The 26,479-nt window shown below is 37.0% G+C and overlaps 2 protein-coding genes across 4 annotated transcripts; both read right to left on the bottom strand.

The window, feature by feature from the left end:
• Window positions 1-618: 618 nt before the first annotated feature.
• LOC129258876 (small ribosomal subunit protein uS15m-like) lies at window positions 619-15,861 on the bottom strand. Its single transcript, XM_054897115.2, has 7 exons — window positions 14,928-15,861; window positions 13,620-13,679; window positions 12,323-12,398; window positions 11,103-11,151; window positions 7,988-8,072; window positions 6,124-6,182; window positions 619-1,846 (listed from the first exon to the last, which is right to left on the bottom strand). Exons 1-7 carry the CDS (start codon window positions 15,238-15,240, stop codon window positions 1,496-1,498), a joined length of 993 nt encoding a protein of 330 aa, XP_054753090.2. The 5' UTR covers window positions 15,241-15,861; the 3' UTR covers window positions 619-1,495.
• On the bottom strand, window positions 15,861-26,264 carry LOC129258328 (uncharacterized). Of its 3 annotated transcripts, none has more exons than XR_010293397.1 (7): window positions 26,088-26,264; window positions 23,126-23,210; window positions 21,699-21,868; window positions 20,337-20,486; window positions 19,140-19,244; window positions 17,319-18,807; window positions 15,861-17,116 (listed from the first exon to the last, which is right to left on the bottom strand). XR_010293397.1 is itself a non-coding variant. In XM_064098577.1 (6 exons), the coding sequence occupies exons 2-6, from the start codon at window positions 23,202-23,204 to the stop codon at window positions 18,226-18,228; spliced, it is 1,086 nt and encodes a 361-aa protein (XP_063954647.1). In that variant the 5' UTR covers window positions 23,205-23,210; window positions 26,088-26,176; the 3' UTR covers window positions 15,861-18,225. The 3 variants fall into 3 exon arrangements, 1 of the variants encoding a protein (XP_063954647.1); XR_010293396.1 differs by having other exon boundaries at window positions 17,256-18,807; window positions 26,088-26,176; XM_064098577.1 differs by having other exon boundaries at window positions 15,861-18,807; window positions 26,088-26,176.
• Between the last annotated feature and the right edge of the window lie 215 nt (window positions 26,265-26,479).

Genomic DNA, 26,479 nt, shown 5'->3' on the forward strand with positions numbered 1-26,479 from the left:
TACGTCTTCGGTTTACGTCTCGCTCCCTTTTTCTCTCTTCCCTCTCTTCTACCGATCGTTTTCTTTCTCTTAACCCATGTTTTCCCCCAACTATCTTCCTTCCTTCATCTCTCTTTTACATTCCTTCTCCGACCCCTCCATCGCTCTCCCTCTCTTTCTCCCTCTCTCTCTCTGTCTTATCCCCTCATTATCTAATTTTATTTTATTTTCTCACCAACTATCCCATTATCTTTCTCTTTCGGTTCTTCTTCATCACTTATCATTTCTCTCATAAGATCTGTCTAAATATTTTATTCTTTCCGATACTAACAAACTACACCTCTTTTCCTCCTTTCCAACTATCCTCCCCCTCTCTCTCATCTTACTATTTTTTCTATAACTTATCTCCCTCCTTTTCTTCTACCCCAGATTAGATCATTTTTCTCTTTTATCTCCCTTTCCTGTGTCTCCCCTCCCCCTTCTCTCATTCCTTTGATCGGCCCTTCCTACTCTCTCAAACATTTTTTTTTTTACATCTCAAGAACAGAATGATTGATATGCTATTCAGTATTCTCCCTGAGATAATGTAAACTAATGATCACATGGGATGAAATTATAAATCAAGTCAATGTCTTTATATGAATTTCATTTCCCTCTCTTTAATAAATCCATAATTTTGCAAAATATCAAGCTCATCATCCACTGCACAGACAATGTATGATTGCAAGGCTTCATCATTCAAGTATATAAGAAAGCTTCTTGTTTCATACCTCAATCATAGGAATATGTTGGTTTTAAACTGTATCATTTTATGCATACTTTATTACTATTTCGTTTGTAAAATTTGGGGTTAACTTCACACTACAATTTATCTTTTCTTTACTTTTTTTTACATCAGATATTTTATAATAAAGTAATTACACTGAAAATCTCAGAGGCAGAGATGACAAAAGGGTAATGGTTTTATCTAAAAATCTGTCATTTTCCAATCTTAAGATTTCACATGTGAATGGTATTGCAGTACTTTCAATGATTTTCTGAGGACCCCCCACTCTAGGTTCCAGCTAATTTAGCCCATACCAATGATTAAGTTTTTGTTCAAGCAACTAAGAACAGACTGTGCTGATACTATTACAAGGATTGTTTCCAGTAGAAATCCCAAAACAAAAAAAATAAAATAATGAATTCACCTATATATTTTATTTGATACTAATTAGATATTGCATCTTTTGGTAATTCTTTGAACTGTACATATACCTGTCTCACACCAGAGCAGTCTTACTTTGGCTGTTTCAGTAATTACAACTCTGACACATCGGCTGATATGCAGAGTGTTCCCCCTTATTGCAAAGCAGTCCTACACAATACTATCATTCACTGGCAGCCAATTAAAGCTGGGTGCACATTGTGGAGCACAAGGTGCCAAAATCTGACAGACATAAAGTGGCTCTACACAAGGACATATCATCATTTGATGAAGTTCATCTTTCACGTTATCTCTTCTAGGAGCAGAGGCCTATAGAGCTGTCTCCTCTCTACTCTTTAACAAAAGATTACTCTCCTCCTCAGTCAGCTCCTTCCCAAGATCCTCCTTCAACTTGGCAATCTCCAGGAGTTTCTCCTGCCTCCATCTCTCCTCAAACTCCTTCAGCGCTTGCTGTTTCTTCATATAGCCCTCCTTGACCACCGCCTTCTTCTCCATGGAGCGCCTGGTCTTTTTGACGTAATAGTCCGGCGGAGGAGTCCAGGTCAAGTTGAGCTCCAGCAGGAGCCGTTCGAAGCGCGCGTAGTTGCGCTTCCTCAGGTATTTGAGCATCTTGCGCCGTCGGTCGATTGCATTCAGCATACGCACTTTGTTGACGGAATCCTAGTAAAATTATAAAATGTTTGATACCAATAAAGGTGATTCTAACAGAAACATTGGTAACCCCCTTATACTACCCTAACCTACTAAACTATTAGAAAATTCAAAAAGTGGTGCACTATTGGTGACGGTTATATATCTTCTGTAAAAATTCAAATTTCCTGTGCCTCAATTAGTCATGTTTCAGGCCGAAGTACTCAACTCAATTACCGTGCTTGATGTAACTGATTAAAGAAGATGAAATGAAGGTCACATTATGGGTACACTGTATATCAATACCATCAATTATTTTTTAGTATTTGAAATAATGCAGAGTGAGAAACATGCAATGTGGATGGTTTAAATCAAATTTCATACCTATCTGAGACCTATTGAATATGGTGTCCCCCAAGGCTCAATTTTAGGGCCACTGCTGTTCATTATGTGTATATGAGTACTCTTCCTTAACCAGTATCATATATCAAATGTAAAAGTAATTTGTATGCAGATGATGCAATACTACTTTTTAAAGCCAGGCCACCTGATATACTTGAATTGAACATGAATGTTTGATTTAGATGTAATGTAATTGGTTATTACTAAAACACATCATATGAGTTAACACAAATCACTAAGTAAAACAAACGAGCACTGCAAATTGAATATAACAAAGAGCTTGCTGCAATGTCTTGGAAATGAGAGGAAGATGATAAACTGTGCGGAAGAGATTGGTAGCAAATCATGCACAAAATACAAAATGCTTCGAAAGAGTATTTAAAACAGCAGAGGGGCATGTTTCACAAATTTGGTCAACAACTCAACTAGGTCAATTTCAGATTTAAGTGTGACTGTTATGATTCCCTTCACATCATAATAATCATCGTAGTGCAATTACAGTGAAGTAAAACAGGATAGAAGTGTTGCAATTTTGTCTCTTACATTTTTAAGGTTTTTTTTTTAATAGCATGTTGTACTCGTTATATGTAAAATTGAATATATTGTTGGCATTGCATCTATCTTTACTTTCTCTTCTTCTTTCCTATATCTTTTTTCTTCTTTCTTCCAATTATCTTTTTCTCCATTCTCCCTATCCTTCTCTCTTCTTGTAAGCCAAGTCCGCCACGACTGTGGTTGATTTGAATGGATGGAGAATTGAAAGTTTGAAGTGCTATGCTTATTTCGGTTCTCTTTTCGTTCGGGTCGGCTTGTTGCTGGGCCGGACTTGTACTGTTGTTAAAACTTTGATGCATGTCCAACAATCTATTATGTTTCAGTGCTCCATTCGACCTTGTTAACCGCCTTTTTGTTCGATTACACCGATTTATTGCTCTCTTTATAATCTAATAATCCACAATGCTACTCAACGATTATGCCGATTGTTACGCATTTCTTTTTCCCCTGTTGTTCTTACCGTTTCCGTTCCACACGTGTTAAATACTTATTGATTTTTGATCAACCTAATTCCATATTGCCACATATTTATGTTTCTTGTTACCTTTGCAAGGTCGAATGGAGGTCACTTTTTATTGCGTATTGACTGGCTGTTTCATATGTATTTTTTATCCATATATAATATATAACTTGTTTGTATATTTGCGTTTTTTGTCAATTTACATGTCTTTTTTTTTTACCTTGTACTAGCATTTGCAATTCAGCCTTTGGCTGCAACGAATGTTTTTTGATGATCAATAAAGACCATTATTATTATATAACATTACATACTTCAGCCAAGGCTGGAACCACGGAAATAATAAATCCAGGAAATGAATTATCGTTCTGTACCTCACATGTATCAAATCTGCTTTGTGTTCAAATAGCATTAACTCAATTTTTTTTTGCAATTTACTTTCTTTTGTATCACTGGAAAAGGCAATTCACTTCACTTGAAGTCAATTTTCAATCACGAGCAATCAATGTACTTGAGAATATCCGAGCGACTTCCATAAGATACATAATTACAATCACCTGCCATGTCAGAAAGGCCTAACTACAATAACAAAAAGTAAAGAGAAAGTCAATGTTTTATCCCCCGTTTTGTGAAATGTGAATGCAGTCGTTTTCAAAGTAGCATTTTTTAGCATTACGTCAGCTATATTATAAGCTGTTGTTTTTTCTGTTAATTTTTTGATAGGACATTTTTTGATGTACATATCCAAGAAAAGACACGTTTGCCATGCATGGAAAAATGGCGTCTATTAAAAGTCAAGCATTTTTTTTTTACATTAGAGGGCGCTATCTCTCTGGTCAATGGATAATCTTTGAAGTGAAAGACTTGGTAGAGATGTAATGGTGTGCAATGATGTCATAAGTATTTCCTGAAAATAAGTTTCAAGTTTCAAATTCATTTTCAAATTTATTTTCCACTTTCCATTACACACATAGTATTAAAGGAAAACAATGTTCACAAGATAAAATTGAAAGTAAGAGATAAAATTACCAATAAATGAAAATGAAAGAGTCCTGGCAACTTCACATTTTTATAGCTTTCCATTTCACAAAGCAATGGGTTTTTTAAAGGAGATTATTTCACAGTTTAATTGGCGCAAATATTCATACCTGAATGATACGTAACATTCATGTATAAACTAAAACAACAACGTTAAGAATAAAGACATTTTAAGGGTCTACTTAGACCAAAAGCTTCGGTCTCTGTTATGTTGGTTGTTCCGCTGAACTACGTTGGCTCCACTCACCAAATACAGAGACCGAAGTTCTAGCGCGATCTGTACAGGGGACTCAATGGCCATATGTTTATGTACTTAAGCTCGGATAAAACGGGGAAGTAAAGTTGCGCGACAGCTGAAGTAAGTCACTGTTTTTCCCCTTTTAAGTTTATTTTCCCCGTTTTGGTGCATTTCAGGCCAAAACGGAATAATAATCTCTATTTTGGTTCAATTCTTTTTCAATATTTTCATGAAATAAAGACAAAAATCGATGTGCCCCGTTGGGGGGATTTTGCATTGTTCACCCCCTAATGGTGGCTGCACGATAGTGAGCCGTCTGTGTACGAGGAGAAATTTAAAAAATAAAAAAATGTTGAAAAACTCCTCGAAACAGACGGCTGCCAGCTGTCTAGGGTCTACCATGCCCTCTTGAGTTTCATGCACCTTCCCTTGCTTAGAGACAGCATACATCTAATTGACCCCATTCTGTGTCACCAGAAGGAGTTTGCAAGACTTGGTTATTTTACTTGTTACTGACCTAACGGCTGTCTTCTAGGCCTAATTTTGTTAACCTTGGCAGCCAATCACAGCTCCTCATTCAGCGTCCACTGATTTCTTTTCAGTTCTATCATATATTGTTTAGTAACTTCTCGCATTCTATGATTTTACTCTGAGTTCGGAGTTTCTATGTTGAACGCTATTTTCCAATCTATTTTTATTTCAGGGCCCTCAACGATAGTGGTTTACATAGCTGATATGGCCAACTTGATTAAATAAAACTGACAATAAAACAAATAAATAAATGTATACTCTTCGTATAAATTAAAGAATATGATACCAGTGAGTCTGCTGAAATCACATCTCCTGGGTCCACAGAATATTGTCCAACTATTAAAAGAAAATTTGACTTTGATGGAATAAATATTAAACACATCCTCTATATAAAATCCTGTCTTGCTTGCACTCTGGCGAGTCCACCTACTGAACACTTATGCAGGTTGAACTATTATCCATTTCATAATGCTAACATAACGCCTCCATCAATGAGCCTGGATAGCATGCAAAGTTAACCACGGAAGCAAGGGTAGGTGTGCAAGGGACTTGCATAAACACTACAGTGCCAAGGGGTAGCAGATGCTCCAATGAATTCATACATTTGTGTCCCCCCCCCCCCCCCACTTCCCCCTGCATTTCCTTTTTTCATCATGAGGTAGAAAAAATAGGAATAGAAAGTCTAGCAAATATCTCCCAAGTAGCAGGCAAAAAAGCAGGCAAAAAAGCAGACAAAAATTAATTGAGCTTTAACTACAGCATGGAAGCTACACAAGAGTAAACAAAGGCAGAGTAGAAATTTATAAACACATTGATATATTCAACTTTGAAATGAAAACAATGCATTTAGAGCACATCTAATTTCCTGAACATAATTGTCTACAAAAGAATGTTCTGACAAGAGTTCAGGAAAAAGCTTCAAGAAGCCTAATTTAATTTTGTGCTCTGTCATGACATGAAGCGAATGCAACTCAAAGACAGGACCAAAGCAAACACAATTTCTCAATTCTCATCCATACAAAATAAAGCACTTACTTCGGTTTTTGTTTTTACTACACTAAGCATACAATACACTAGTAAACTTACCTTTTTATTGTTTTCCACATGTGGTGCTAAGGCCCTTATGTGTTCAGTGATGGTGGCAACTGTGAACATAAAAACAGACTACATGTAACTTCCTAATTTTTTACCTTGATAATATATAATAATATATGCTAAGCTACATAAAAGTAAAGAATGAATAGGGCCTATCCTCTACTATATACTTTGTACTTAGCAGATTTATTTCATTCAATGCAGGAGCGGATCCAGGATTTTCCAAAAGGGGGGGGGGGTTACATTTTACCCGAGGAAAGTTTGACGGGAAAAAAAAGGTCCTTACTTGTGTTTGAACGACATACGTATTCCCATTAAAAATTGAAACTATATATGCTGACACTGTGAATTTCAAAGGGGGGACACACTTGTGTAAGAACAGCACATTTACATTAAAAATTTTGAGTATGGCTCTCAAAAGGGGGGGGGGGGTGGGGACAAACCGGAAGTCCCCCCCTCCCCCTGGATCCGCCACTGCTTCAATGTGATCTCAGTAAATTGATATCAAATAATTGAGAAGGATGAAGAGTATATTTCTTTTGAAGGTGGTAATTTTTTTCACCCAATTGCTAAGAAAGCTCCTGATTGCTTAAACATGAGAGGGTGGAGAAGAGAATGAAAACAAAACATGCAGATTTTACAAGGACCAAAGATTTAAAGTCCTCTCAAAGGGACCTGATAGTGAGGATAAATGACCTACAGAAGGGCATTCGAGCACTAAGAGGGAATCAAATGCAGGTTAGCGGATTGCAAAACCAACACTCTATGACTGAGCTAACATACTTTCTCCGCCCAAAGATTAAGGGCTGTGCCTGGTCTTGTGGTTCAAATCTAACCTTTCAATCAAAATTATTACGAAACTTTCAGTACATGTGTAGCATGTATAACTTGTTTCTCTAAAAACTACATCTGACATATACCACAATTCTAAGGTCTACGCAAAGAAAAAAAAAATTATGGGACATTCTGAGCCTTGGTTTCTATGAATTATTGGTTGATCCACTCTTCAATTCACACAGTTCCATTCAATGAAAAAAGCGAGCTGTGGCCGATCAGAGCGTGGCCATTGGAGATCAGCTTATGAATACTCAAACAATGATGCAGAAAAATAGTAAGAAAATCTTGACAAAATTAAGAGGTGATCTATCAAATAACATACCACATAATAAAAATAATAATGATTTAATATAATACACCATTGTGTGTTTTCCTTCAGCAAGAAATTGTACCCATTTTGCTGTACTTGACCTAGGTGAGATGAATGGGTACCTGGTAGAATTAATTTCTTAAAATGCACTAGGTAATAATAATAATAATGATAATATATACAATAACGGTATATTTACCCAGGGTAGCCACTTCAGTTCCAAAATATATTCTCCCAGCATGCAATTACATAACCTCGGCTTTAGCTCGGCTACCTATAGGCGCTGAAGCATTTAAGGAATTTCTTCCTACTGGGTACCTATTCACCTAACCTGCTTGAGTGCAGCACAGTGTGAGTAAACTTCTTGCTGAAGGAAAACGTGCCATGGCTACGAATAGAACCCATGTCCCTTAGATTGAAAGACGAGTCATTACCACTAGACCACAACACCCCCAGTGGCAGTGCAGCTGATAAAGTGGTAGCTCGTGCTAAAACTAAGGTAACAATAGTTGTCCTTTGTATCCTCTGGCAAAAAAGTCCCACTGGATTCGAATCATGCTATATATTTATCATAATTGTTATTATAATGATAATAACACACTGATAATAATTTAAAGCACAATAAGATGTATTCACACTATGCCCTTCAGATATAAAACATCACTCTTTTAAAGAGTCTTTCTATAGAGGATTGACCACTTAACTTACTTTTAACAGCCAAGTCGTCTTTCTCATCTGGTTTATCTCTCACGGAATCCTGGGTCAGCTTCCTCCTCATCTTATGCAAATCAGTCTGAAACAAAACAAAGTTAGGTAATTATATGAATTATTATTCATACTCATGCACCAAAACAAGTGAAAAATTACATGGGGCTTTATTTTTAAAAGGGCGATTTTGTCCTTGTGATGCTCAAAGGAGCCCTGGAAATTTCCCCATTGACTGCAATGTTCAAGCCTTATCTAATGTTGCAGATTTTGGTCGTACATGGAGGTTGTGAAAGGTAGCATCCAATAATGAATAATAAAATAGGCCTACTTTGAAAAATGTTATCAAAAATAATTTGTGTGTTTATACTAAATGAGTCAGGCAAAGCAAATCTTTACACCTCCAAAGTTGTCAGTCTGCTAAAAATATTGTCATTAAATATCATGTCCTGAAATAGCATCTACTCCCAAAAAAATTGATACCATGTTTATGCTTGGATAATCAGGAACTACTCTTTTCTGTGGTGTAAAATTTGATGTGTGCAAAAGTATTGACTGCAATCAATGAACGGAGATGTCCATGAAGCCATCAGATATGTTGCAAAATATCCATTCAACTAAAGCAACAATGAGAATTGTTTAATACGTACTACATGTATGCAGGATCAATGCTCATGCTACTTATGAGCATTTAAATGTTGAGATCACTAAATGTTCAAAAATGGACATCCACTACTGACAATACAACCACTTATGTCACACTACTACATTTGTACATATTTTACTTACATTGTCACTTTTATCAGCTTTAACTGTAGATCAGGGGGGGGGGTATGGGAGGGGCAGAAGGCCTGTAGTATGTACCACAGGTTTCACACATTATATAAAATCAAGAATGGATGTCAAAAGTTCAAACTATCAATAAAATGAATCAAAATAGATGTTTCAGGTATACTTTCAGTGTCCAAAGAGGAGACTTGCTCATGTGTGATACATGGTTGCATTGCCAATTTGAGGATCTCTATTGGTATCAATGATTGCTACATTAAATGCTCATAACTTCCTTCTTTGTCCTATTTCTTTTTATTCCAACCTTTCATTGAACTTATTCTTTGATTTTTATGGTTCAAACATGCTTACTTGTTGCCATGGTTTCATTCTCCTTTAATAGGAAAGGGGAATGACCTTTTTCCAGGAAACCAGCATGTCAAAGAAATCATGTGGCTTGATATGATATAACTATTAGATTTAATAGTACAGCCTGCACTGCTGATGATGACTTACATACATATAAACCAGGGGCCGCAGAACGGTTTTCAAAGTGGGGGGGCTGACCATGCTAAAAATCACAATCATATGGTAAATTTTACGTTTTTGTACACGGTTTTGCCCCCCCCCCCCCCCCCCCCCCCCCCCCCCCCGGTTCCGCGGCCCCTGTAAACCATGTCATTTGCATATTACCATGGAGGTAGCTACCTCCATGATATTACGGATGGAGGTTAGGGACGCATTTAACAACAGAGTTTAATTTTACATTATGATGATAGATAATACAACCCATAAAAAAGGACATATTTGCATTTAGATGTGGAATAGTATATTTCACCCAAAAAAAAGTGCTTGTCTTCAAGAACTGTTGTATAATGATGTTATGACATGTACTTTATTACAAAAATATATTCTAAAACAAAATACTACACAGGTATCTTTTTAGTTGTTGGGGTTTTTTTTAAACAAAACTAGAAAATATAAATCAGAGTAAGTGATAATTCTTCCTTTTTCAGTTCTTTCTTTCACTTGAACATATTATTTTTCTACTGCTGGGTTCTGTTTCATAAAAGAGTTTATAACTGCAGTAACTTTGACATTGTTGCTACTCCATACAGCATGGAATTCTTGATTGTGATTACCTGCGGAGTCATGTTGTTTACCATAGTACCGTAGTTGCCATAAGAGCAATGTAACCATGTAAATAGTATAAGTGCATTTCTAGCAGTGATTTTCAATAGCAGAAGACACAGTAAAAGACGTTGATATACACACTTAAAGAGAAATTCCAGTAGTTGCAGTAAACACTGATTTCATGAGAAAGTCTGTAAAACCAGGCTTAATTGTCAGTATATCATTGAGGATCTAGATCTGGTACAGTTACATAAACTGAACTTTGTGAAATCTTGAAATCTACGCTGAAAAATGTTCAGACTGAACTTCCCCAACACAGATAAGCGCACGTTGGACAGTGTATAATTATTGCTTTGAGCGTCGGGCCCGACGCTCTACCCGAATCCTGTGCTTATTTGCTGATTTCTCAGCAATTACACAATTTCTTCCAGAATCCTTTGGCACATGCGTTTTATTTATACAAACAGACACTTTGGTGGTCATTTCATTGGATTCTGTAAGAACTCATTTTGATATCGTTACCAAAACTAGCATTTACCTTTAATAACTCGCTATTCATACCGCTACACAGAATCTTAATGTGCACATGACGACCTGTGACCTATTATTTAATAAGCTAAATGAGATGAGAAATTAAAATCCTCTTTTTTTCCTTGCTGAAGTGCAGAAGTGATTTTGGTCCATAATTATAAACGTATGCAGAAAGTGGGAACCAGCACATTTTCATTCATACTGAATTATACAAGCATGTGTCAATATGTGTCACTGTTTTTATTTAGTTGCAAAATTTGAAGGAAAAAAAATATAATTATTACTGTAATCAGTGATAAAGATACAGTGGATGGCAGTGGTTGGGCCAAACCTTCACAGAAGATTTCCACCCATCCATCATCATGATAAAACACTGCTTCCGACCACAACTAATTTCAAATGAAAAATGTTTCAAACACTATCCCTTGCAAAGAGGAATTGTAGTTGCAGTTACAACTGTTGATTTCTGTCTTTTATCTTTTCAATATTAAAAGCGTTCTTACATTTGATAAATATTACTTTATTTCCAAAGATTTGGCAATGCCAGATTGCTACAACATGATATTAATCCATAATGGCTTTAAGACAACTAACTCGGCTTAAACAAAACTTTGTGTTGTCGCGATATTGCGACCACCACTAAACGAGTCTCTAGCTAGAACATTGATTGTAATGTACCACTCACCCCAGTGCCAAACTCCAAGCTGAATATTTTCTTAACAGTATCATTAGCTCTGCAAAAAAAAAAGAAGAATCAACTTCAAACTTGCACCAAATTGACAAATAAGTTTTATACGAATAGCCATTTATAAATAGAAACAGAACTTCTGTTGAATTGCTAAGATATTATGAACATGAATCTATCATCGTGTCTTCAAAGACCATTGTACTGGCATTTAAATGTATCTTTGAAAGAAACGGCAGAAAAGAGAACAATCTGTTTTCAGTCAGGTTTACATATCTTCAAGTAAGTAGCCATTAAAGCTCACAATAGTAATGAAAATTTCAAACTGATAATTGACTGGCTGGAATACTCCCCCCAGGGAGTATTCCATGCAAGAATGACTGGCTAAATCTGATGACCAGAGTAATAAGTGCTTGTGCATGTCTTAAGCACCTAACAAACAGAATAACAGATCATCATGGGGATACCATCAGCATTTTTTAATAGATGGCATAAAAAGCATGAGGTATGTAATAGAAGGAAATAATTTAAAGAATACAACTGGCCTCCCATGCTGTACTTTCTAAAAGGACAAGTCCACCCCAACAAAAAGTTGATTTGAATTAAAGAGAAAAATTCAACGAGCATAACATTGAAAATTTCATCAAAATCAGACGTAAAAGAAGAAAGTTATGACATTTTAAAGTTTTCGCTTAATTTCACAAAACAATTATATGCACATCCTGGTTGGTATGCAAATGAGGAGACTGATGACATCATTCACTCACTATTTCTTTCGTATTTTATTATATGAAATGTTCTTATTTTCTCCTCATTGTCAAGTGAAACAACAATTAATTCCTCCCTGAACATTTGGAATTATCATTGTTTAATACTATATGGTTCAGTCAAGTTGGTCCTTATTGTCAAATCTGTAAAATATGAAATATTGTATGATTCAAACAATAGAAAACAAAAGAAATAGTGAGTGAGGGACATCATCGACTGTCTCATTTGAATGTCCCTGAGATGTGCATATCATTGTTTTGTGAAAAATAAGCAAAACTTTAAATTGTCATAACTTTCTTATTTTACATCCGATTTTGATGAAATTTTAAGCGTTAATATGCTACTTTGATTTTTCTTTATTTTTATTTCAAATCAACATTTTTCTGGGGTGGACTTGACCTTTTTTAATGTCACCTGAATGTGGGGTGCTAACAGGAATTCATGATACTCACGTTTCTAATTCCTTGACTTTTTCAAAACCTAATCTGGGCTGGGAAGGGTCTAATCCTTGAAACAGATCTACTGGTGCTGCATGGATACCAAAATAAACTTTATATTACACCTACACAATACAAAATATATACAGGGTATACCGGAGGCTGTGCCAGGTTGTGGCTCATCTGGCCCGTGCTCCCCCGTTTGAGAGGCAAGAAATTTTTAAGAGGATTTTGTCGTGCATAAGCAAATGAGGATCATTATTTTCAAAATTTCCCTAGAACAAAATGTGTCCTTGATTTGGTAGTGAAGAATTTTTTTTTTACAAAATGTCCCCCCCCCCCCCCTTCGGAAAATCCTGGATCGGCCCCTGGGTTATACCAATACTTATAAAAAATATCAATAATACTGATGATAATGATACTGATAATGATAATAAACAGCAACAAGATAATAACAATATCAATCACAATAGTAACTCCATTTCTAATGTGCACAATCCATTCCAAGGAATGATCAAGGCACCTCGCAATTTGGATACTAAAATAAGAAACAGTAAAGTAGAAAAAATGCAATTATGCATTAAAAACAATATAAATGCAATTCATTTAAGGGAGCCGCAGATTGTTGATAGAAGAAATTATGAGATGACGCAGCACTTTGAAGGATAAAGAGCAGTATTTGTGGTACAAGAGCAGAGTATTTTACCTTTCTGAAATATTTCAAGCATAATAATACTGGATTAATACCAAATAGAATTTCATTTACAATTTTCTTTTTTGATAAAAAAATATCAATATTGTGAATAAATGTGCACAATAAGCTATAACAAAATGTAGTTAGAAGACAATAATTGAGCAACTAGAATATGCAAAGTTAAAATATTTTTTTTCTTTCAATTATTTTTAGCCACATAATTGTTGAATCATGCAGACATTGATTGATATCAATACTGCTGACATACATTTTAGAGCAAAGTATATTATATGCAAACTATTTGAAATATACTGGGTCAAACTTATTGTGATGTTGTGGGAAAAAAAAAGTAATGAAACTTAGAAATATAAACGTGAAGGTCAATAAAAGAAAGATTGGCTTTGTTTCACAATAAAAGACTTCTACCAATTTAAGCTAGAAAGGGAACATTTGATATCATTGGACAAGACAATAACTTTAAAACGACTTTTATGCAATATACATGTATATTCATGGCTTACTGGTAGGGCGTATGAAAGGAAACAATGAAAAGTTCAAAAATGCAAAACCCTTGACATTGTATAATTTTAAAGTACAATGTTTGTGAATGCTACCTACCCTTTTTCCTCTTGTTGTACCTCATGTGAGCTTTCGAAGCCAGGCCCCTTGATATATGAACTACATTGGAAAAATTTGATAATTTAACAGAGAAAAAATTCATAATATATTAAACAAAAGAATAACATAAGCAGTACACACAGCACTGAAATATGAGTGGCTGTCAGACCAGTTGTGAGGGTTTTTCCAAATACGTAAACAATGCCCGGAAAATCACTATCAGCTTTCGCACTGGTATATAGTACGACTAATCATAAAAAAAACAAAATATGACCATTGCAATTGTTTCAATGACAACATGATTACCGATGATTAAGCTGCCACCAGTACGACAATACACCAGACGGTGGCCAGTACTGTTTCCAGAAGAAGGTCTTGGCTTTTGTCATTCAAAGCAGTTGCAGAGTTGATGGCTCAATCGATCACTCACCGAGTCAATTGAAGCCATATTAGTTGTCTCTCTGACCCATCTAGCCATTTACATTTTCATGTTTCTTTTTATTTGTTTCACTTCATAATTTTCTATACTTTTTTATCAGACAGGGAACCAGTCCAAAATAGGATAAATCCACTCACACTAGTGTGAGGTTAGTATTAGTACCGGGTATACTAACCTCGCACACAGAACCGCATTTGGCAGTGGATTTCTCACTAGTGGGACGCGCGTAGTGGGACGCGCGTGCTGCAACGCCACTTCTGGCATCCACAACACAACTTCTATGGCTTGATTTTTCTGTGCACAGCGGCATGTAATGAACCCTGGCTTGAGTGGATAAAATCCTGCCCTCTTTTCAGTTACAAATACAAGTGGATAACAATACAGTACTATAGCACTCAAGACAGTCAATTCTTCCAAACTGACATTAGTGAATTTCGAAAATAAAAAAAATAAAAGCACTTGTGACTTGATGACATATTTCTAGACGAATTTGGTTGAGCAGATTTTAATTAGACTCTCTCTCTATGGCGGCTGGCCGCCTTGGCACTTATTTATCATTTAGACTATTATTAGATAGTAGACCATTTCAACTTTTGTTTTTTATTCAAATTGAAAATGAAATTCACAACTTCATACAAATCTAGACTCTCTCCCCCTTTCTCACTTCTATAATCATTAAACTTCCTCTTGTTTAGAATGAAGACACTATTGTTTTGACGTTTTGTCAGTTTGTGAATTGAATTTGAAATGAAAATTGCAAGTCAAAATCAGCATGATCACGGATCATCAAAAAAAGCATTAACGGCTAACGCCTTGCCCTATTTTGCTATTATTAGGTATTAATTCATACCTTTACTAAAAATACAAACCATTTGACGGTGGATGATGTAAATGCTGGGAAGACAATACCGAGTGCAAACATCGTCTTTGAGTTCGAGATGGAACCTGAATCGGGCTTCTCGTCAACACCAAGATTGATCCGTTTCTCGCGGGCAGGTCCCCGCCAGAGCTTCCGCTCCTCTCGCTAGCGCTGGCACTGGCAGCCGAATCGAAATGTGAAGAAAGTGATGAAACGGTTCGAATTCTACAAGACTTCTCAATAGCATTTGTATTCCTCAAGCTTATAATTGTCTTTCTGAGGTGTGCTGTGATATCTGCTACAGCAGCCATGATCATCGACATACAGTAACAAGAGGGAAGACAAAGAATAAATAAATTCTTCAGAGACAGCGATCAGTCGCGGTCTGCACACACTCTGTTGTGGAAGCTGCCATTTTGTGGTGATAATTCATCGAAGATGGCGCGCATCATTTTCTCTGTTTCTCACATTTTTTTGTTTTTTTCGGTTCATTATTTGTGTCTGAATGTTTCTAATTAAACTTGTTGTAACAGTGACACCTCTTCGTTATCCATCCTCTTTGGGCTGATTAACAACTCACAGAACTCATCATTCATCTTTGTCATCATGTCCATGGTTGATGGTAGGTCTATTATTATCATCAATTATCACCACTATCAAGCCTAGCATCACCATAATCACAATTATTTTTACCATCATCACCGCCATCACCTCCTTCATCAGTCATTTTTACCATCATCACCACTGCAAGTCCACCATTACCATCATCACCATTACCACCGACATCATCAACAACATCATCACCATCACCATTATCACCATCATCATCACCATCATCATCATCATTACCATCATTATAACCACCACCATCATCATTACTATTATTGATAATATAATCTGTACTGTTGAAAGTTATGTTTAACAAATTCTTCCACATGAACAGTCAAAGTTTCTAGTTCATTTTATTTCATTTCAATCGAATCAACATAACAATTGATTTCATAAATACCAGGAAATATAAATTAATTACTCATCACATATCAAGATAACTCTTTTGGAATAATCACAATAATTATAGATGTATTGCATTTGGAATGTACAAAATTGAATACCTAAATGTCATAAAATAATACAGTTGACTACAAAAAATTACAATCAATACAAAAATACAATCATTTAATACTGCATAATCAATATGAAGTTACTGCATAGTACTGATTTAAAGTGCACTTATTTCTTTGGAGAACAGACATTTAGATTAGAATGTACATACAACAAGAATTCTGATTTAAATTTTTTATCAGAAAAGATTACATACATGTACTACACGTATTTGTAATAAATACACGTATTCTAATTTAGCAATATAATGACAAGCTAAAACTTTTTTTATTTTTTTTATATTGTAGTAGACAGAGGTCCACTAAATCTCTTCATAATTGCGGCATATCTACCCTCTAATATAAGTTGTTCTAAACATAAATACAGACTAGTTTAAAACCAAAACAAAGTTTGATAGACCCTGTCTACAATAAATAAATAAAAAAATACACATGGTTACAGAAGTATAGCTATACTGAAATGGTCCTGGAAAGTTATTTAATGTTTGATTCATTTTTAAACTGTAAATATACAAAGTTTCTATAAATAACAATTGTTTACATATACTACATGAATGAGAATATCGTTGTCATTGTAATCAAACCAATGGCAGTACTAGATCATAAAATTTTTCAGATCCACCCTCCCCCCCCAAAAAAAAGTAAATACCACAATGTCGTAAAATGCTGTTTACGTGGGGGGCGTGAGGTTACCTTTCCCCATTTTTTCATTTCCTTTTTTTAATTTTCACATATTCGTGAGACAAATGTCGATCTAATCCACATTCATCTCCATGGTCAACCATTTTAGTTAACAAGAACCAATTTTTCACAAAATTAACCCTTCCTCCCCCCCAAAAAAAATTAATTAATTCATAAAAATATTGTATAGGCTTGCAAGAGCTTCCTGATTCTTGGTGAGGAATATAATCATGTTAATAATTTCTCACTTCAAGGATGCTGCCTACTGCTAATCTTTGGTAACAAACATCGATGAAATTGATGCAAAGCTCATTCATAACTAAATAATACTGATATAATACTGATAACACATGAATTATCTAATGCACTTTCATGATTAATCCGTTGAAGACCAAACCTGCATATCGTCGCCTTTCCGCACAGAGGCCGTTAGCGTCGCCTTCCCACGAAAGGGCTGTTAGCGCGGACTGCGCATCGCCTTCCTGCACAAAGGCCGTTAGCGCGTACTGTTCACTGCACCGTAACGACCCTTCCACGGGAAGGCGACGAGCAGTGCGCGCTAACGGCATTTGTGCGGGAAGGCGACGATATATGCAGACAGGGGTCTGTGGGCAGGTAGCATAATCAGCCAGACACCAAGGGTTCATTCAAATTGGCAGCTTTTACGACTCTATGAAATTTACACATTTCATACTCGATTGACTTGGTAACAAAGAAAAGACATGCTCTAGTTTGCAGTTGTAGATTTGTAGCATAACACCAAAATGAGCCATAAAATGTCAGTATTTGAGAAAAGAAAATTATTCAACATTTGTTATTTTTCAAGGGGAGCTGCATGTTCATGGTATAAGGTATTTCTGACTATACTCCTAGTCAATCGGAAAGTCAGATCGTATAAAAAAAACCGAAAAATAAAAAATATTTTATAAAGTGAAAGAGCCCGGGAGGAAGCACCAGTAAATGAACATAATAAAAGAATTCTTCAAAACTATTTGTAGTGTATCTTCTTAACCACCATAAAAAAATATCTAACGATTAACCATAATCTAAATAAGGTGTTTTACAGTACAATTCAAGCATACATTCTGATTTCAGACTTCTACAAAAAAAAAACAATGTCTACACGCCTGTTGCAGAAAGATTTTGTGGTTTAAATGCAATTTTTAAAAATCAAGCACAAATCCCAAATACAACTTAGTAGTTGGTTTAAAAATCAAGTGCATTTGATTTTTGGAGTTGAGTTTGATTACAATTCTTTCTGCAATGGGCTCCTAGGTCCAGTTTCCTAAAGACATGTTATAATATATAAATACACAATTTCTATAACACATTCATTATCAGCCAAACAAATTGAATGATATCAGTAGCTTTAAACTGTTATTGCAAATTTGTTATTGTAACAAGTTTGATGAAACTGGCCCTTGATCAGTATAACATAATTGCAATTTGTGGAATAATCTAAGATTGAGGATGATATGGTTATAAAATATGGCAGGTTCTAGAGATTCAGCAAAGTTTTCTCTCTATCGAGCAGTCGATCTCTTTCTTGGGCGGGTTACAATAATGAGCCCACAGGTAGTCGTGAAGGTCCAAGTGATAAATGACATCAGCGATACGCTTCAGGATCGCGTTCATACTCGCATCGCTATGCCACGCATCGTAATAGTGGCGATAGAGAAGCAGGGAGACCGCCGACATGTCGTAGCGATGCGTGTGGGCCTTTGTGTCGTTCACATTCGGCTCAATGTCGCTCCACGTAGAGCCGTGGGGTCCAATGCAGCGCCAGTTTGAAGCGCATTCCAGCAGAGGCTTCCAGAACTTGGTCTCCGCCACAGTCCCGTTGATGGCCATCCACATGTGCTCTGACGCGATGAAAGCGTTGGGGTGGGCCTTGGTGAAGCGGGCGGGGCTGGTGCGTAGGAAGGTGTAGAGGTCAGGGTGTGTGACCTCCACACTGAGGTTTTGGGGGTTGGTCGTCGCAATGAGGCCATCGTGTTTCAGGATGTAGGGGATGATGAAGTTGATGGGAGCGCGGAAGCGGACCTGAGGGCTGGCGTAGAAAAATCCACCATATTCCTTGAGAACTTCCTGATCAGTATGAAAGAATGTAACAAAGAAACACAGTTACCAATAGACAAAGGGAAAAGTATATGGATGGGTGCTGGGGTGCTGAAAAAAAACTGAAGAGTGTTAAAAAAAAGCTGAAATTGAAAGAGCTCCCATACTTTGTATGTAAATTAAGCAAGTAAATTATAAGCGTTATAAGCATCTGCGAGGACAAATGGGAGAAAGATGCATTTGACAGTTTTGAAAATGCATAAATGCATATGTATACATGTATACAATACTTTAATAAATATCCAGCACTTAACATAATTATATCACAGTATATCAAATTAAATCATAAATAGCCATCTCACCCTGAGAGCGAATATCTTCCAAGCCTTGTTTTCAGTCTTAGCAACATGTTTGGGGTAGTTAGTGAAGTTGAACCTCCTCACTTCAACATTGCACATCTGCTCCATCTGTGGAGAAAGGTCAAAGGTCAATTAATAGAAGGTCAGTAGACAAATGGAATAATGAACATCATGAAAAGTACATGTAGGTACGTATATTAAAAGACAGAGTATGGGGTAGTTAGTGGAGTTGAACCATCGCGCAAATGAATATTTTCTTTGGTACATAACTACATATTACACTTAATCATACAATTTCCCAAGTACATCGGTACTAAACCTGTGGTGGCATTCTGAAAATTGTCTTCTCTTTTCTATATTTATATCTTATCTCATACCTTTAACCGCAACTCTCCCTGATCAACTAAATAGAGGGTCTCTTCTGACAAAATACACCAAAAATCATGGAAATTTCCCTTGTGCATCAGGTATGCATCAAGACTATCCTAATATATATAATATACAGTTGAGGCCAAAAGTTCACATACACCCATGGAATTCATTGAAATTTGTTCACTTGCCAAACATTGTAAAATTTACTTTATCTTCAGAAATATAAGTACTACCATGACGAATTTGGTATCGAATGAAAGTGCGTGTTAAGCCCTTTCACATGAATGGGATGCCGTAGGGATTAAAGCATATTTCAGGTGGAATTTTCTTTGAAGAAAAAAGGTAATATTTGTGCCAAATGTATTCTATTGTTTGTTATTACATTTCCAAACATTTCATAGAAATACATAAATGTGAAATTTATGATTTATATTACATCTTCTATCATGATATGTCACCACTGAACAAAAGAGTGTAATCTGAAATGTTTGTGTTGAGAAGTAACTAGCACAAATATGAAATGTTTTTGTCAAATTTTTATTTCTAATTTGTCTAAAATATGAAGATTTTTAAAGGAAAAAATGACATTTAAATATTGTTCAGCTCCTGATGACAAATCACTGTGATGAAGGGGCATGACATACTCAATTGTTTGATATCGAATTTGTCATGATACCACAAATATTTTATAAGATACAGTAAATTTGATGTTGTGTGGCAAGTGTCAACTTTTCTTTGAATTTCCTGGGTGTATGTAAACTTCTGGCCTCAACTGTATATATGGCAGGTGATTCACTCTGTCCCGAATTCATTGCATCTTTACCTTACCTGCTTAACTATCTTTGGATGGACTCCCAAGTTGTAGACAATGATTTTCTTGACCGGCATATGAGCCTGAACAGACGCGATCAATCCTAGCCCAACGTATGCCTTCTTCTGACTAAATCCTGTCACCACGACAATGTGCTTATCAACTTCCTGTATTACGAGAATGCATGGACAACAGACGTGCACACAAATTATATTGCCTTTAATTGTGATAATATCGTAATTACTCTTTAAAGCAGGGATGTCCGGAGTGGGAACTTATGGTGGTAAATACCAGTTAATACTGCGCCAACAATTTTTTTGGAAAATAGTTGGAAATGGAGAGAAATACCACAAAATTGACTTCTTGAATACTTTCAGTTATCTCCCAGGGCCCTGTTGCATAAACGTTACCATTACGGCAACTTTGCCATCCAATGGTACCTTGCGTGGAATCCTTGATGTTGATTGGCTGTTGATCAGCGTTACCATGGTGGTTACCATTGGATGGCAAAGTTACCATAGTAGTAACTTTTATGCAACGGGGCCCCGGTGTTTCTCAACTTCCCTGAACCTCCCTGTACATGTTAAGAGCTTCCCACCATTAACGGTTTTTCCCAGTATTTCCCACTTGGGCAGGGAAACTCCAACCCAGGTTAACTAATGAAGTTGTCACTGTCTCTAGTGTACACAGTTTGGAGCTGTTTTAGATAGATACATACCTGCCAACTCTGACAACCATGAAAGATCTTGTTGGATAAAACTGCCCGACAAGTCCTGGGGACTTTCATCAACATTTTTTATCCAACAAGTGGTCAGATCTGACAAGTTTCCTTCATTTTCATTGGCTGAGAAGCACTATAGAGTACCAAAGTGTGACGTCAGTTGCCATGGTGTCATGGCGGGCTGGTTCTAAACAGAGTCGCAGCTGACGATCATCTGTACACATTTGTATGACTTTCGCTCGTCTGAAAAATTTTGATACCAGCCATTTTCTCCTATGCGAAACACGCTTTCGTTCGGCGGTTCATTTGTTTAGAACCAGGCCGCCATGACATAATGGCAACTGACGTCATCGCTTCGGTACTCTATTACTATGGCCAGTATCGGATAAAGGAGGACTTGTTAGATAAAACATTTGACAAGTCACTTCATAACACACTTCCCTGTTTTCTCCAACAGTTACTATAGTACCAGTGCTTCTCAGCCAATCACAATCGAGGAAAGATGTCAGATAACTTGTTGGATGATAAACGTTGATGAAACATTCCCTAGGCATACGCTGATCAAGTCCAGAGCCACCCCCGATTTACCGTCATAGGGCCTATTCTCCACTCAGCGCCACACCCCATCCTTCACAACCAGGGGGCTACATGTACTTACCTGCCAAGCCGGCATCTCAACGCTGATATCAATAGGTTCCCTGCTGACACTGGCCTCGTTTGAGATTGGGTAATTGTAGTGGACGATCCTGTTTGGATCCCTTGTAACTTGCTGGAGGAGAAGACGTTCACGTCGTGACAGTTCTCCGGGTATCTCGTTATCCATGGCAACTGATCATGGAAGTATTAGAGACAAACATTAGGAATTAAGTGTTTTTCACATGACTAAATATATAATAATAATAATACTTGGTTCTTTTATAATGCACACATCAAAATAAATTGTCCCTAGACTCCCTACATGGATTAAACACAGAAAATTAAATCAAGGTACAAATATTGTAAATATGAAGAAAGGAAATACAAATGAAACTGAGGCCGTGTTATGAAGTCAGTTTGACTAAATCTGTGTCAAAATTACAGGAGGCTGAAAAATTTCGAAATTGCATTTACACTTTGTTTCCTATGTTAACTTGGCTCTTTCCTCATATTTAATGATGAACTATTTCAGCTGTTATTTCCAATCAGTTATGAATGGACATGTACAAAGAGCTGGCAAGCTGAACTTGCACTGTAAGAGATACCCGACACGATTGGCTATCCATAATTAAAACATAACTTTAGACCAAATGAAAGTATATACACTGTATTATCGAATCTGAGTTCAGAATTTAAGCCTGAGTGTAAAAATAACATACTTAGATAGGTTTATTTTAACTTGGTATACTTCTCACTTCTCAGTATAATCTAATACCGCATGAACTACACCCATTTGGTCTACTTTCAAGTTGGTCAATAATCATTTCATGTACACTGCACTTGATCAAATACCCACCAAGTCTAATTCTCATTTGGTCTAATACCCAGGCGGTCTATTCCCAATTTGTCAACTATTCATTCTGCACCGTGTCAAATGAATATGCATTTGTGGGGGCGTCGTGGTCTAGTGGTTAAGACTCTCGTCTTTCAATCTGAAGGACGTGGGTTTGATCCCACGCCATGGCGTGTTTTCCTTCAGCAAGAAATTCACCCATATTGTGCTGCACTCAACCCAGGCGAGGTAAATGGGTACCGGCAGGAAGTAATTCCTCAAAAAGCTGTACGCACCAGTAGACTAGCTTGGCCGGGGTAATATAGGAGCGCCTTGAGCACCTAGTAAGGTGGATACGTGGGCTATACAAATCCTATATTATTTCATTTACTTATTTATTTGATTCATGAACGGTTCATCTAAAGACTAGTTGAATAGTAGACATAATAGGTACAGACCAAATGGAAATTAGATAAAATGGTAAATTGGCTAACACGCTATTAGACCAATGCAGTAGGAGACAAACTTGTTGCAGACGAACTAGAATTTGAGACCAGACAGAAAAAGGAGACCAAGAACCATTTCAACCCTCAGATAAACTGTTACAATAAACTCACCATGATAATGATACAGCAGTGTAATTCCAAGCAGAGTCAGCAATACCAGTAGCAAAACACATTTTGGTTTCAGCCTCATAATGTCCTAAAATATAAGGGGATAAAATGAAACTAATCTGCTAATAAGAAATTACAAAATTCTAATTAACCCCATGGGATCAAGCCCTAAATACACAAGGACATCACCCAGAATTTGTCAGTGTCGCTGGCCTAATATACAAATGGTTTGTTCAAATTTGTTTAAAAATTGTTTTTTCATTTTATCACAACTTCTTGAGAAACCAGCAAGCCATGAAGAAACTTGATTTGATTTGTTATTTTTTTCTTCTTCTTTTTTTTTGGGGGGGAATCGATTATTTCTCACTCTCAAAATGACCCATCTTGTAGTAATCAGCCATCACTGAAAGTTAAAAATGGACTGCACATGGAGTCTACCACCACGGAAAACAGCAGTCACCCATCCCATCCCATCCAGCGTCTGTGTCATAAATATTTAACGTCATGGACTGTTAAAACCACACTGTCACAATATATTTCAAAATTTAAAAAAAAATTCTATAGAACAGCTCTGCGAAAGCTCTTCTTACTTGTAAATGCACCTTAGTGCTGAGAAAGAGACAAAGAGTTAAATCTAGAAAAATTAAAACTTTGAAGGAATTACGGGGCTGTTTTCTGATATGAGGTCAGCATCATTGCCATAATTCTAAAATAATTAAAAACTGAAGGTTTAACAAGGTTTGAATTAAAAGGGGTTAACACTTTAACAGCCCACCAACAATATGTAGGCCTACATACATGTTCAATAAGTTTTGATGTACATGGATTGAGAGCATTGCACCCTTGTAATGTTTTAAAAGATGTACCGGTACCCAACTAGAAATGCATAACAATACTCTATTTTTCTTTATTGAATCAAAATATGTTGCAAAAATTTCATATAATCAAGGGAAAAGGTAAGAAATAATAAAGATAATTTCATATCAAATACATTCAGCTAACCACCTTTCAAAAAAAAATATGCCAGGAAATAGCGAAATTTGATGACAAACAGATCACGGTCAGCCAGGTTCTTCTTCGACTGCTCAATCGCCGTCAGCGCAGCTACAGCTGAGCGTACGAACGTGCAAGCCAATCTGCTGGCGCGTCCATATGCTCAGCTGTAGGAGCTGACGGCGATCGAGCGAGAGAAGAACCTGGCTGGCCCTGATCTGTTTGTCATTAAAATTCATGATTTTCTGGCATATATTTCAGAAAGGTGGTAAGCTATTTAATATAAATTTATCTCAATCATTTCTTCCTTTTTCCCCCCTTCAAGAATCAAAATTTAGGAGTAATCAAGGAGGGTGCAAAAATACACCCTTTCTCCATAGACGCTGTAGTGAAGCGGCGGTTGTTTGCTCCACCATTACGAGCCAAATAAAGGCAATTATAATGGCCGTCATCCATTTTACGTTTGTGTAACTAGAGGACAAAAAAAATCAGAAAGTATTGTACGATGGGGGGACCTAAAGCTACGCACTTTGTTTTCAAATGATAAAAACTATGCCAATTTTAATATTTGAACAAATTATCTTTTACTAATTTGTGGCAAACATTCTAAAGATCATTAATTAACCAAGAAGAAAATATCGAAAAACTCATGTAATACAGAAATCCTGCCGTGTTTTCTGAACACCTCCTGATTTTGCCGCCCGATGTAGAAGGGGTCCTAAGGCTACGCACTCGATTTATCATGTAAACAATAGTATTTCCTGTGCCTCAATTTCTAAAATATGTTCACATTATTATTATTATAGAAAGAAAAATTCCAAACAGTTGTGGGTTTTCTCTGCATATAGAAATTTACTGCAGCCTCTGTAGAAAAATTGAATAGGAATCGTTTGTCGCTCTGCAGTCACAGTTCCACACACAAGAGTGCGCGATTAGTGGTGCGTAGCTTTAGGACCCCTCGACCAAAAGCTTCGGTCTCTGTTAAATTGGTTGTTCTGCTGAACTCCATTGGCTCCACTCACCAATTACAGAGACCGAAGTTCACTCGATCTGTACAGGGACTCAATGGCCATAACTTAATGTATTAAGTTCGGATGAAGCAGGGAAGTGGGAGTAGCGCTACAGCCGAAGAAGTCACTGTTTTTTTCTTTTCAAGTTTATTCTTTCCAGTTTTGGTGCATTTTCATGCCAAAACGGAATAATAATCTTTATTTTGGTCCAGATCTTTATAATTTCTGTGAAATAAAGACAAAAATCGATGAGCCCCGTCAGGGGGGGGGGGGGATTTTGAATTGTTAACCCCCTAATGGCGGCTGCACGATCGCAACCCGTCTGTGTACGAGGAGAAATTTTTTTTTAATTTAAAATGTTTAAAGACTCCTCGAAACAGAAGGCTGCCAGCTGTCTATAGCATAGGAACCCATATTAATATATACAAAACTCCTCCTAAACAGCAGATTTTTAAGTACGGTACGGTAAAATTCATGACCACCGCTCCAACCTGATGTTGAATCCCTAAATTATCGGACTGGAATTGATTCGTCTCTGAGAATCTCCAAAACAGTGGAGGGATCACCTAAGAGTAAGAGAGAGAGGTACCGGTAAAATGAACCTTTAGCTTCAAGGGATTTTCCAAAAGATAACATTTTCAAAAGGGGCAATTTCCATGTGCAGCAAACCAAACTCCGAGTCTAACGCCGCGACTCACAGGGAGTTCTCCGATGCAGATGCCAATGGCAATGCGATGCTGCATGTTGACGTGGATAACTTTCAGCCAGTCCCAATTTTGTATTGTCCCATATATTAATTTTCGTGTCATGCTATTTAGTAACTTTGTTGGAAATTTACGGTTGGATCAAATAATCTCAAATTATTCTTCACTAAATAAATGACAAATACTTCTGTTGCCTTTTCTAGGTAAGAATGCTATCAAACAAGAAAATTTAAAATTAAGTAATGGTAGACTACTTACACTGTAAGAGTTACAGTAAAAGAAAATAATTCGTCGACGTCGGTCTCACTGCTGCACTAGTATACCGTTCGCTGTGCATGTGGCCGCCTAGCGCTAGCGACTGGCGCTGGCCTGAGGCCGCGCGCGATGAGCGATCGCGGGAGCTAGAGCGAAGCTAAGACAAGAGCGCTAGCGCGTGATTGGGGTGGTGGATACCCGGGGGTGGAGATGACGAAGGAGATGATGAAGAAGAAGATGATGATGATGATGCCGGGTGATGATGATTGTGGTGGTGGTGGTGATGGTGGTGGTGCATGGTGGTGGTGGTGGTGGTGGTGGCGACGGCGAGGAGGAGAAGGAGGACGATGACGATGGTGATGGTGATACGGTGGTGGTGGTGGTGGTGGTGGTGG

Source organism: Lytechinus pictus, chromosome 4 (assembly GCF_037042905.1).
Source record: "Lytechinus pictus isolate F3 Inbred chromosome 4, Lp3.0, whole genome shotgun sequence".
NCBI classification, from domain to species: Eukaryota; Metazoa; Echinodermata; class Echinoidea; order Temnopleuroida; family Toxopneustidae; genus Lytechinus; species Lytechinus pictus.

Bases quoted from the DNA above. Each gene is read 5' to 3' on its own strand.
- LOC129258876 (XM_054897115.2), bottom strand. From the start codon at position 15,240: ATGTCGATGATCATGGCTGCTGTAGCAGATATCACAGCACACCTCAGA. The intron at 12,399-13,619 runs GTAGGTAGCATT...GTATCCATGCAG, and splicing joins GTACAACAAGAGGAAAAAGG to CACCAGTAGATCTGTTTCAA. The intron at 6,183-7,987 runs GTAAGTTAAGTG...TTATGTTCACAG, and splicing joins AGACGACTTGGCTGTTAAAA to TTGCCACCATCACTGAACAC.
- LOC129258328 (XM_064098577.1), bottom strand. From the start codon at position 23,204: ATGAGGCTGAAACCAAAATGTGTTTTGCTACTGGTATTGCTGACTCTG. The intron at 20,487-21,698 runs GTAAGTACATGT...CTCGTAATACAG, and splicing joins TTGAGATGCCGGCTTGGCAG to GAAGTTGATAAGCACATTGT. The intron at 18,808-19,139 runs GTGAGATGGCTA...CATACTGATCAG, and splicing joins GGAAGATATTCGCTCTCAGG to GAAGTTCTCAAGGAATATGG.